At 40.1% G+C, this 12,603-nt stretch overlaps 1 protein-coding gene across 2 annotated transcripts; it reads right to left on the bottom strand.

Moving 5' to 3' along the window:
* Positions 1 to 654: 654 nt before the first annotated feature.
* Positions 655 to 4,658, bottom strand: LOC131020438 (uncharacterized). Of its 2 annotated transcripts, XM_057949232.1 has the most exons (8): positions 3,761 to 4,658; positions 3,302 to 3,530; positions 3,005 to 3,209; positions 2,824 to 2,914; positions 2,596 to 2,741; positions 2,102 to 2,345; positions 1,920 to 2,024; positions 655 to 1,840 (listed from the first exon to the last, which is right to left on the bottom strand). In XM_057949232.1, the coding sequence occupies exons 2-8, from the start codon at positions 3,522 to 3,524 to the stop codon at positions 1,001 to 1,003; spliced, it is 1,854 nt and encodes a 617-aa protein (XP_057805215.1). In that variant the 5' UTR covers positions 3,525 to 3,530; positions 3,761 to 4,658; the 3' UTR covers positions 655 to 1,000. The 2 variants fall into 2 exon arrangements, with proteins under 2 accessions (XP_057805215.1, XP_057805216.1); XM_057949233.1 differs by lacking the exon at positions 3,761 to 4,658 and having other exon boundaries at positions 3,302 to 3,700.
* Positions 4,659 to 12,603: the final 7,945 nt, after the last annotated feature.

The raw sequence follows: 12,603 nt of genomic DNA, 5'->3' as shown, positions 1-12,603 counted from the left end.
ATAATAAGTTGTGAGTATTATTTAAAAATAAAAAGAGACTATTTTTCGTAAATGTGTCAAAATAATATAAATTAACTATTTTGTATGAATGAACGGAGTATTAGTTTGCCAAAAACATAAATCTTGAAACAATTACAATTTTAATTCAAGTTATAAAGTTTTATAATTTTATGTATGGACATCAACATCAAGAACTATACGTAGTAAAAAAAACTTTGATGATAATAATTTGCAACGAATTACAGCACGTATTTTCATTTATAGCAAAAATATCTCTAAATATTTGGGATGATTCCAACATTAATATTATGATTTTCATAAGTATCAATTAATGATCACTGCAATTTTGTTCTAGCAGCAGATTCTTATCATTTGTAATTGTAAGGGATAATAACTAATTGGGTGCAAAAAAAACATTAAATTATCAACGTACATAAACTTATAGTATTTCCGTAAAATCACAAATATTTTTTTAATAAATTAATAATATTAAATGAAAAAATAAAAAATCGCATCAAAAATTTGAACTATTAACCATTTGATCGTTAACACAATTAACATAACAGTGAGGTCCCAGGTTCAAACCCCACTGTTTCCCCTCCCCAACTCCCCCCCCCCAAAAAAAAAAAACAGTTAACACACCCGCACAAACTATTAAACAAAGATAAAAACACTAATACTTCTTTTAGAACCACTAATATTATTCCAACTAGGCAAAAGTTGCATGATCGGGTTGTCATTTCCAACAAACTAAAGTTTTTTTTTTTTTGAGAATAACAAACTAAAGTTAATTTGCATAGATCCGGACTTCCGCAATAATTTGGGTGGAAAATTGCATTTTTTTCTCCATTCTTAAAATAAGGAGATTAATAAATACTTCAAATCATTACTCACAAAAATTAATTCTTAGTACACAAGATGGATCAGATCAGACAAAGGTCCGAGGCCCACGAGAGAGAAAATCGATTCGACCCGACAAAGCAGACGGGTCGGGGTGGGATTATGTGGTGAGTCCATACCCGAAGGGAAACAACGGGTCATAATGCTTATCCCCAACATTCATGGGCAGCTGCTCAACGGTCTTAAACCAAGTGCGCGGAAGCCTGCCCGTAAACCCGTAATCACCGAACAGAACATCGGCGACGCCCTGCCCCTCAGTTCCGGGCAGCCACGCCGCCACGAGGGCGTCGATCTGCCCTAGATACGGCTCGATCACGACGGGCCGCCCCGTGACCAGGACCACCACGCACTTCACGGAGCCGCACACGTTCGATATAGTACTCGGGCCGGGCTCGGGCAGGGTGAGGTTGACGCTGTCGCCGAATGTCTCCGCGTAGGGCGGCTCCCCCACCACCACCACCGCGTACGAGAATCCGTTCTGCTTCACATAGCCCGCGTCCGGGTTCTCGCTGAACACCACTTCCGTTTCGGGGCCCACCGCTTTCCTGATGGCGGTTAGTATGGTCGTACCGGAGGTGATGTTGCCGCTCTGGCCTTGCCACTGGATGGTCCAGCCGCCGCACTGGTTGCCGATGTTGTCGGCGTGTGTGCCGGCGACGAGGATCTTTGGTGCATTCTTGTCGAGCGGGAGCAATTGCTTGTTCTTGAGCAGCACCGCCGATTTTCTCACCGCTTCTCTCGCTAGCTCCCGGTGTTCCTCACAGCCTAGGTACTTGCTCATGCTGTAGTCAGACAGCGGGTGCTCGAATAGCCCCATTGTGAATTTAACTCTTAGAATCCTCTTCACTGCATCGTCGACTCGACTCATCGAGATGAACTTGTTCTTCACCAGAAATGTGAGGCCGTCGATGAATTCAGTGTAATTGTATGGAATCATAATCTGCAATCGAAATCACCTAATTAATTAATTAAAGTTTTCATAATTATTTTAATTTCAATCAAATGTATAGTACACTAACCATGTCGATCCCAGCGTTAACTCCGGCGAGGATTGAATAAGTATAGTTTGCATGAGGTGGCGAAGTGATCCTGTCGATTCCCTCCCAATTTGATATCACGAACCCCTTCATATATATTTTCAAAAATTAATCTAAGTTAGTTGGAATTTGAAATTAATATATTTTGGTTGGTAATTAATTACTCTGAAGCGCTGGACTTTCTTGAGAAATCCGGTGATGAGACGGCGATTGGCGTGCATTTTGAGTCCGTTCCAGCTGGAGTAGGAGATCATAACAGTGGAGACGCCCTTGATGACGGAATCGTAGTAGGCGGGCATGTGGATGCTCAGCAGTTGGTGCATACTTGCTACTGTGTTGTTCTCGTTTATGCCTTTGGTTGTTCCACCGTCGCCAACATAGTGCTCCGCGCAAGCTATAACCTTGTCTCTACAAACAGACATACATATCATATACACAGATTCTTGGACAACAAACTGTCCCAATTTTGTTTCTTATATTTGCTTCTTTTTTAGCTTTTGTTTTTTTTATTAAATGCCAAAACAGCTACTTCTTGAATCCATCCACATGCAACATATTTCTATCCAAAACTTTCATTAATTCCAACATATAGCAGCCAAATTTATAGTCCAGTACCACAATCAGAAATTATTTTTTGGAAATTTGGAGAAGAACTTACTGTCCGGCGAGGTAAGGGACGCCCTTTCGAGAATGAGGTGGTATGTCTCCTTGTAAGCCGGGAATGAGTTCAGTCATTGCACGAACTATGCTTGGATCTTCACTATAGCTCTCGTAGCAACTACCCCATCTTGGATCTCTGCACACCTATATATTAACACACCAAAATCATTTCTTTTTCATCTTATACAAGAATAGTATATATATACAAGATTATTTGCAATTTTACCGCGATGCAAGGTGCAAAAGTATAAGGAATTCCTGTAGCTCTGATTTCAAGAGCAGTTGCTGCTCCGATTCTCTTCACCAGTTGCGGATCTCTGTTTTCGAATGAAAATATATTTCAATCAGTTGAATTGGCTAAAATTAATCACATAATATTATTCAACAGGAAATTAAAAATGACTTGCCTAGTAGCACCTAGACCAATGTTGTGAGGGAAAATGGTGGCATTGTACACATTGTTATGCCCATGGACTCCATCAATCCCATAAATCATGGGTATCCCGAGACGGGTCGACAACGAGCCCTTCTGGAGCTCGTTGACCATGTTGACCCACACCTCGGGGGGCGCCTGTGGGGCTGGAACACTGCCTCCGCCACTCACCACGCTCCCTGAGGCAAACTTGTAGTATTAGAGAGGCGCGACAAAATAAAAATGAAATACTACAAATTGAGGGCAATATTGCATGAGTAAAATAAAGTACCAATGAAATATTTGGTCATGACTTGTGGTGAAGCGACGGATCGCTCAATCTGCACCATTTGGCCAAGCTTCTCCTCTAATGTCATCTTCTTCATTAGGTCCTTTATTCTTCGATTCAATGGCTGCTTTGGATCTCTGTATAGGACGTAATCTGCATTTGATGCGTCTGTGCAGCAACATATCACTAGAATTCCGATCAAGATTAGTGCAGTCGCTTTCTTCATATTTTCCTGAGAAAAACAAGAGTTGTGATGATGCTCAATGAATAATTAGTTATAAATATATGATGGAATTGGATTTAGGTGATCTGAGCTCCAATCATGTTAGAGGAAGGGCAGTGATGAAAAGGGTGTGAGCACATGTGAATGTGGCATCTTTGACATAGAAAGAGTATTGATTTTGAAATGACCGAATTGCTACCACGTCTCATCATAACAAATTAAGCATAATGCTAACTTACAGTTATTCCACTTCCAAGCACCTTGGTTTTGTCTTTTGTGTGTGCGTATGGAGGGAGAGAGAGAGAGAGAGAGTTGGGAGATGGGGTGGGATAGAGCGGTTCGGATCCTCTGTCCCACAAATGGTGTCCCACTCCGTGTCCCACTGTTAAAACTACGTAGTTTTGATAGTATTCTAACTTAATACATAAATTAGAGTTAATCAATTCACGGCTTCTCGGCTCGGCTTCAATCCAAAAATCAAATCTTTTTTCTTGAAGAAGATCTCTTTCGGTTCGAAAAAGAAGGAAACTTTCCGATGGATATCCTCTCTCTATCCCCTTCGTTCTTCCCACAGCCACCACTCCATTCTGTATCAAATTTATTGCTCTGTTCGCTGCTGCATCTATTTCGTTTCTTTAATCAACGCCAACTGCTCGACAAAAGTTCTGTAAGAGAATTCTGCATTCTTGAGGCAGCGGTTTGGCGCGGTGCATTGCTTTCAAGGGAAACGACACGTTTGGCGACGCGAGCAACGCGATTCTTCAATCGTGGTCGAGCCGCACCTAATCGATTTATCTAAAATCGTGAAGATTGATTGCAAGTACTTGTAATCTCTCATAATCTTGATATCATTGTCCATGGTTAAAGTGTCTACTTGAAGGATATTTATGATCCAATTATTTGCATAGCTCCACGCCCTCATAATCTTGTTCAAGACGACATTGTGGTAGATTTTATTACGGTGAAACTCATAGCTCCAAGCTTGTTAAGGTACATCTTTGTATTGAAAAATTTTAGTAGTTGTGGATTGTGCATTCCTTGTTAAGAAAGAATAGAAGAATGTTTTGGTGGAGGAAGAAATAATTTTTCCTCTAATTTTTCTTCCTTCTTCTCATCATATATCTGAAAAAGAAATTTACAAAGATTTCTCTCTTTTGTTTCTATTTCAAAAATAATTCACAAGTTCTGTAAATAAATTAGAGGAGAGGTAAATTATGTAGGAAGCAACAACATTTAGGCATTCAAAGAAACACACTAGTCATTATACACCAGCAACAAAAATTATGTACTCTCTTAAGAAAAAATTCTGAAATAATAGTACACACTTTAGTTCTTCAGCATATACATCGAAAGAACTTAACCATGGGACTAAAAATAAACTCTAAAGTTGAATTATACTTGTTCCTCGGTTGGCTATATATGCAAATGAATAATAGACTAATAGTATTACTGGTAAAACAATGCAAAAGGATTGCCTCACTGCAATAATTATAATTAAAACAAATGAAAGCACAATATGTCAGCCTAGGCCACAACAATAAAAGCATTGGGGTTGTTCAGCAACTAATGTCATCAACCAATCCAGCAACCCCTATTTTGTGGAAAATGATCATGTAGCTGAACTGATACATGTCATGAAACTAGTATACAAGAGGTATTAATATTATGACATGATATCTCAAACAAAGAAATGTCATTTGTATCTACAAATTGGAATAACAAAAGGAACAAGAAGAACAAAGAAAAAGAGAAACAAAGAAAGCCATTTTTATTTAATAATCATGTTTTAAATAGTTTAAAAATCATAAGAAATCCATTCCATTCATCAAGGAGTGAACTGATCTGGCAACACTGACTAATATGAAACTTCACCAAACTTCACAAATATCAATCATCTTCTAATATCCTATTCATTGATTATTAACAAAGAAGGCTAAAATAGAGAAGGTGCAACTGAAGTTAAGAAAACAGAGTGTGTTTTCTGCCAGATTCCACATTCAAGAAAGTGATGTAGAGCTTTCGTAAGATCCATAGTGTAACTGTAAAATATTGCCTGCGTGAACAGAAAAGAAGAAGTAGTAAGAAAGAAAGAAAAAATAAATTAGTAAATCATTCTCATTTTCGTTGTAATAGAACTGAAATCTTTATAGATAAATTTAGCTTGCACTTTACAAAAATATATTTTTGGAGTATTGATTTAGTGGGTATACATACATTAATATAATTATATATAATTTCAGAAAGTCCTAGCTAATAGTAAATCTAGAGTAATTGACCTTTTGATACATAATAAGCAAGTGCAAAATATTTTTATTTTTTTTATATTTTTTAACTAAGCCCCTTGCCTCAATTTTTCGACCATCAACACTTGCAAAGTTTCATTGATCAAACCATTGATGTGATACACTAAAAGTTGGTTTCGGGAAGAGAAATATATTTATAAATGAATCTACATTTAAGACTTGCAAATCCATATTTTGCTAGAGTATTTTGAATTAAGCGCATGTTTGCAGGATTCATCATCAACATTTTCTGTTGCAGCAGACCAATCTAATTTAATATAATCATTGGCATTACTATATTTATCTATCCATGATCATCACTTTGTAAATCTCCCTTCCACACAACATCTCTCTCTAGTTGCAGCGCATATTGCTTTCACGATTATTACATGCATTGTAATGTTCCAATAAGAAGTCATCTTTTCACACTTAGATCATTACATGCATTGTAATGTTCCAATAAGAAGTCGTCTTTTTATCCTAAACTACACTGCAATCTTAGAGAAGTCAAACCTGAATGAAATTCAATAAAATATCAAGGGCCTAACTGATTTTGCAAAGTAAAAGATATTCTCACATTGCCAAACAAATTACAATTAATATGTCACTAAGATTCGTACCTGAGCTCTTAATTTGCTGGATACAAGTCACAATTAATTCACAAATTCTGGAACAGAACTTTGCCCTGGACGTAAGCACTCGTAGCCGCTGCCTCAAGAACACACAATTCTGGAACATAACTTTCGTCGAGCAGTTGGCGTGGAGAATTGCGTCAATAGAAGCGGCAGAGAACAAAACAATAAACTTGATACAGAATAGATTAATGGCTGGGAGAAGAACGAATAATTTGAGTCCATGGGATAGAGGAAGCCTATCCATCGGAAAGTTTCCTTCTTTCCCGAACGGATGGAGATCTTCTTCAAACGAAAAGATTTGATTTTTGTGTCTAAGCCGAGCCGTGAGATTGTTGAGCCGTGAGTTCTCTATTTTGTGTATTAAGTTAGAATACTATAAAACTAGGTAGTTTTAACAGTGGGACACGGAGTGGGACACCATTGTAATTAGTTATAAATATATGATGGAATTGGATTTAGGTGATCTGAGCTCCAATCATGTTAGAGGAAGGGCAGTGATGAAAAGGGTGTGAGCCATGGGCGGAGCCAGGCCCCTAAAGACAAGGGGGGCAGAACATGATAAGAAAATTTAAAATAACTTTGATAAAAATAATTATCTATGATCACTCATATTCAGAAAGCGACGTAATATCAAATCATTATCAACTGTCTCAAAAAATTCTTTCTCAGTATAAGTAACTAATTAAACAATCATTCATCAAACGATCACCCATTCGATTTCGAAGCTGACTTTGACAATCTAAATAGCAGAAAAAACTATTTCCACAGTTGTAGTTGTCACAGGTAAAACAAGTGCTAGTTTAATAAACTTATACACCAATGAATACACAACATCTCTTTTTGTCTTCACCATCTCCATTGCAAGACTTCTGAAATTTTGCAAATTTAACTTCTTTATTTTCTTTCCGATCTCCATGTTAGACAAAAGAAAAAGAATGTAGTTTATCAAGTCAACTTTTTTCCAATCTCCACATTTTGCCCCTTTTTCTCAAAATTTTGGTGGGGCAAACTTAAAAAAAAAAAAAATTATACATATATATTAATATAGTAAGTATGCTAATTTTTTTTAGGGGGGCAATTGCCCCACCACCTCATAGTGTAGCTCCGCCCTGCACATGTGAATGTGGCATCTTTGACATAGAAAGAGTATTGATTTTGAAATGACCAAATTGCTACCACGTCTCATCATAACAAATTAAGCATAATGCTAACTTACAGTTATTCCACTTCCAAGCACCTTGGTTTTGTTTTGTGTGTGTGTGTGTGTGTGTGGAGAGAGAGAGAGTTGGGAGATGGGGTGGGATAGAGGTCGAATTTATAGAAATGTTAGCTGCAATTGTGATTTGGAATTTGAAGAATTTTACAATGTCTTATGTGGCGGGCGGAGTGATTTTGATTTTGAAATGGGAATATGATTAAATACGCCAATTCTTGGGTGCGACCGTCGCACAGGTGTGCGACGGGTCGACCCGGCTCCAAACCCGCCATCCTGACCCGAAACCCTGACCCGCGTAAGTTTGACCCATACTCCTAATTATTACATTTGTTTATAATAATTGTTACTTTTAATAAACATAATATATACATTTGTTCATATAAATGTATATTGATATGTATAATGTTTTATATTGAATGAAGGTAAATATTTATATTAATATAAGTATACATTTGTGCGACCAAATGTATATCTTATGCTTATTAAAAGTAAATTCTCCTATTAGGGTTTAGTGTTCAGGCTTAGGGTTTAGTTTTCACCTATTAGGGTTTAGTGTTCACGCTTAGGGTTTAGTTTACAGGGTTTAGGGTTTAGTTTATAGAATTTAGGGTTTAGAAAATATAATACTTTATATTAAATGAAGGTAAATACCTATATTTATATAAGTACACATTTGTGCGAACAAATGTATATTTCATGCTTATTAAAAGTAATAATTATGATAAACAAATCTAATAATTTAGGATTCAGGATTTCGGGTCTGGGCACGGGTCGGGTCGGGCGCGGGTCGGGGCGGACCCGTCGCACTCCAGTGCGACCGCCGCATGCAAGACCGGCCCGATTAAATATAGGATAATTGCGTATACCGTTTTGAAAGAGAAATAGTAGTAGTAATTTATTTTGATTCAGCAATAAATAATGGCAACGTTTTTATAGGGTAGTATGTGCTGCCTCCACTTGTACTGTATCATGTTGTCGTGAAAGTAGATACGACTTTAGAGTCCACATACCACTTTGTATCATTTGCATACTATTTTATCTTCAATACTAATATTTGATGCTCATTATATATCTACAATGATAATTGCATATCTATATATATCCGTAAACATATAAGAAAATGTAACTTTTAACTATATTAAGAAAATGTGAATCAAATTTAATATTAAATTTTACCCTAATGCTAAATACACATAATATGTGCGCACATAATTGGATTTTTTTTTGTCATTTTACACATTTTTATAAATTAAGAAAATAATCAAATTTTAATTGAATTTGTAATTTACATATTTATCCTCTAGCGATAATTAAGGAAGGGACAACTCATTGAATGCTATATCTTTCCTTAATATTAAAATATTTTATTTCCTTAAATTGAAATAACATATTATCTACATTCTAATTTATACAAATATTAATTTTTTAGACATTAATATATCATGAATTTTAACATATTTGGTGTTTAATGAAACCAACACCTAAAACTATGGAGAAAAACCATGAACTATACCTAGTGTGATGACTGGAAGAAGACGGAGTAAAGAACAATCGGAAATCTTGCACGAAAGGAGAAAATATCAGTTGTATTTGAAAATGTGAGATAGCGTAGATTATAATACACGAGCTCGAGCCCTATTTATAGATTTACAAACGGAGGGGTAAAATAGTAAAAACATCTTTGGTGCATGCGTCTTGCGTGGTGGAAGGGTATGCTGGTAATTTCAACAATACGCGGGAGATCTTCCCGCGCATTTGACAACTCCTCTGGTAAAATATCTCCTCTGGCAATGTAATCTCTGGTGGAGATGCCTCTTCTGGTAAACACGTCGTCTCTAGTAAAGGCGTCTCCTCTGGCGATAATGACTTCTCTGATGCGGATGACTCCTCTGGCGAAGATGGCTCCTCTGTCAAGAATGACTTCTCTGATGCGGATGACTCCTCTGGCGAAGATGGCTCCTCTGTCAAGAATGACTTCTCTGGTGCAGATGACTCCTCTGATGAGAGTGATTCCTCTGATTTGTACTCTCTCCCTACTCTGCATATATTGCTCCTCACCAACCACTCCCCCCTCTAGTCTGGTTGAACCGGGTATTCTTCGTGTTCAACCAGTGGTGTGTTATCAGCATCAACACTTTGTCGTTTTCCTTGACCCCTGTAAATCATAAAGACATAAGCATTTTGACATTATGAGAGAGTAAAAAGAAGCCCTGTAAATTGTTCTCTGGCGTTTTTGTTACTCCTGCCCCCTGGTCTGGCTAGTTCACTCTGGAGAGGTGCAACTAGTCAGAGGACTCGCCCGCGTGGATGACGTCATCCGCATTAAATGTCTGCCTAGTCTACAGTATTTTCCCCGTACCCCGAGGTTACTTTTTAACCTTTGCGTCCTTTCGCCTTTCCGTAAAAATTCTCATCCGTTGATTTCTTCCGTATGCCACGTGCCGTTCATCCCGCGTGCTGGTGGTTACCCGCGTACAATCTTACTTAGCCGATTCGAACTCCCCTTTTTTCACTATTCTTCTTCTCCAAGTTTTCCGAGCGAATTTTCTGCATTTTCTGGCGATTTCCTCATTGTTCCGGTATTCTCCCGCGACCCTTCCGCTCCAGGTTTTACCGTCCATCTTTCTCTGGCCTAGGTAACTCGCGTATCCTCTTCACTGCAATTTTGTGTTTAATCGTAGCGTAGTGGTATAACTGTTGGTGCTCTGATTGAGCGTGTTAGAAACCCTAGGATTGGCATTTCCCATCATGGCTTGCACCTCCGCCCCTCAACCCTCTCGCTCGCCTTCTCCTTCTGCCCGAGACCCTTCGTCTTCCTCCCCCTCGCGACAAGATCCCGAGAGTCTTTCTTCCCCCTCTGTTTCTGACGAACCTCAAACTGCGCCCCTTCCTCCTCCACCTAAGAAAAAGGGGAAAAGGACTCCTCAACTCCCCAAACGTGTTCCTCCATCCCGTCTTAGTGTCGCGGAGGTGGAGAAATTGAGAAGCAAATGTAGGCGTCCTGATGGTTTAAAATTCGAGACCTTCTCTAAGGATTCAACGCCTCCTGAAAGCCTTCGTCATCCCAAGGTGATAGTTGTTTGGAAAGCCCAGATAGAGGCTGGTTTGAGGCTCCCTCCCCCTACCTTGCTAGTTGACGTTTGTAATTACTTTCACATCCCCTTTTTTCAAGTTGCTCCTTCTGCTATCCGGAGGTTATATGCCTTCCATGTTTTGTGCCGGGCTAACGGTGTTGGGGACACCGCCAAGCTATTTTGTCAGACCCAGACCCTTCGCATGCAGGGCAGTCCCCTGTATAGTTTTGCCTCTCACCCTAAATATCCTACTACTTTTCTTTCCTCCCTGAATTCTTTGGATAAGGGCTTCCTGAAATATTATTGTTATGTGCGCACCCTTTTCGGCAACTGGCGCGATTATCGTGCTTCGGAGCTAGAATGGCATACAAGTCGCACTACTTATAAACCAGCCTCTCCCGAAGTCCCTTCTACCCGTGACCAGAGTATTATAGCTCACCTTAATGCTATGAATAAGGCCCAGCCTCTAGACTGTAGGTATCTGGCCGAGGACAATTCCTCTCTGGCATATAATGGTCTGTTTCCCCTGTATCCAGCGAGATCAATAGGTAAAAAATATACATTAGAAAACACATTAGCTTTTGTTACCCTGATTTTAATGATGTGAAATTTTGGTTTGCAGATATGTCTTGGAGATCGAAATGTGGGGACAATTTGCCTGACACCCCTTCTCTTGCTGGCAGCGGAGCACATGGCTCAGGCGGTTCTGCTTCCGGAACAAGTCCCTCGGAGCAGCCTACTGGGTCCGAACTGATCCCCATTCCCCCTGTAGTTGAAATCCCAGAGGGGAATATGGAAGCCTCGCGCCCCTTTGATGCGGAGGAAGTTGATGCGGGGGCTCTTGTTCACAGGGGTAGGCACTCCAGCGCTGGTGATGCCGCTGGCACCCGTGAAGAAGATATCCAAGTCGTGGATATCACCGATGAGGTTCCTTCACCTGATTCGGCTCCCGATGCCACCCTTGCCGATCTTACGAAGAAGAGGAAGAGAGGTTCCCTGATCTCTGTGGGTGAGAAGGAGAGGCAGGAGGGCCTAAAAAAGGCTGGCAAGTCCTCAGAGCCAGCGAGGAGGTCTGCTGGTGGTGTGAAGATTCTCCCTTCTGCTGGGGACAAAGGCAAAGGGCCATCGAAGAAGTCAGCTGGTGGTTCCAAGGTTCTCCATTCTGCCGGTGGAAAGGGTAAGGGCAAGGCTATGGTGCCCTCGGCTGCTGAGTCAGAGGATCTTGTTCCTGGGCCAATTTCGAGTTTATCGGGTAAGGAATTAATTAATGCCCTGATAGCTCGTGTCCACTCGGAGGACCAGGAGAAAGTGGAGAATTTGTCTCGGGCGTCTCTGGCTACTCAGCTATGCCAGCTGGCTCTTCAGGTACCCTGCATATTATATCTTTGCCATAAAAATTTCGAGTTACTAACCTCTCTATTGTTCTGTCGGGCCCCTTTCTGTTTGCTTGCAGGTGGAATCACGGTTATGGGGTGCTGTTAAGTGCATCCATGACTATGATATGGCAGAGAAGGAAAGAGAAAAAGAGCAGGCAGATATCGCCAAGCGCGATGATGCTGTTGCCGGAGTTGTGGAGCGCCTGAGCAAGGCCGAAGCGGAGGTTGCTGAGTTGAAAGATAAATTAGCTCAGGTGGAGGTGGAGAGAGCGTCCTTGGCCTCCGAATTGTCGAGAGCCACAAAGGAGAGCCACGAAAGCTTAGCCAGGTTCAAAGCTGGTTACGAAAGAGACTACAAGGAAGCCAGGCGGGGCTGGAAGAGGATACTTGTGGAGGCTCAGAACCGTGCGTACACCCTGGGGGCTCGAGATCAACGCCTGGAGTATTTCTTATCTCCGCGAGGCCAACACTTCCTGGGGGTGATGCTGGAAGGCACTCT

This window comes from Salvia miltiorrhiza, chromosome 4, assembly GCF_028751815.1.
Source record: "Salvia miltiorrhiza cultivar Shanhuang (shh) chromosome 4, IMPLAD_Smil_shh, whole genome shotgun sequence".
NCBI classification, from domain to species: Eukaryota; Viridiplantae; Streptophyta; class Magnoliopsida; order Lamiales; family Lamiaceae; genus Salvia; species Salvia miltiorrhiza.
Note: the sequence above shows the minus strand (reverse complement) of the source record. Positions and strands in the feature narration are given on the sequence as shown.

Bases quoted from the DNA above. Each gene is read 5' to 3' on its own strand.
- LOC131020438 (XM_057949232.1), bottom strand. From the start codon at position 3,524: ATGAAGAAAGCGACTGCACTAATCTTGATCGGAATTCTAGTGATATGT. The intron at 2,742-2,823 runs GTAAAATTGCAA...GTTAATATATAG, and splicing joins CTTTTGCACCTTGCATCGCG to GTGTGCAGAGATCCAAGATG. The intron at 2,025-2,101 runs GTAATTAATTAC...ATATATATGAAG, and splicing joins AGAAAGTCCAGCGCTTCAGA to GGGTTCGTGATATCAAATTG.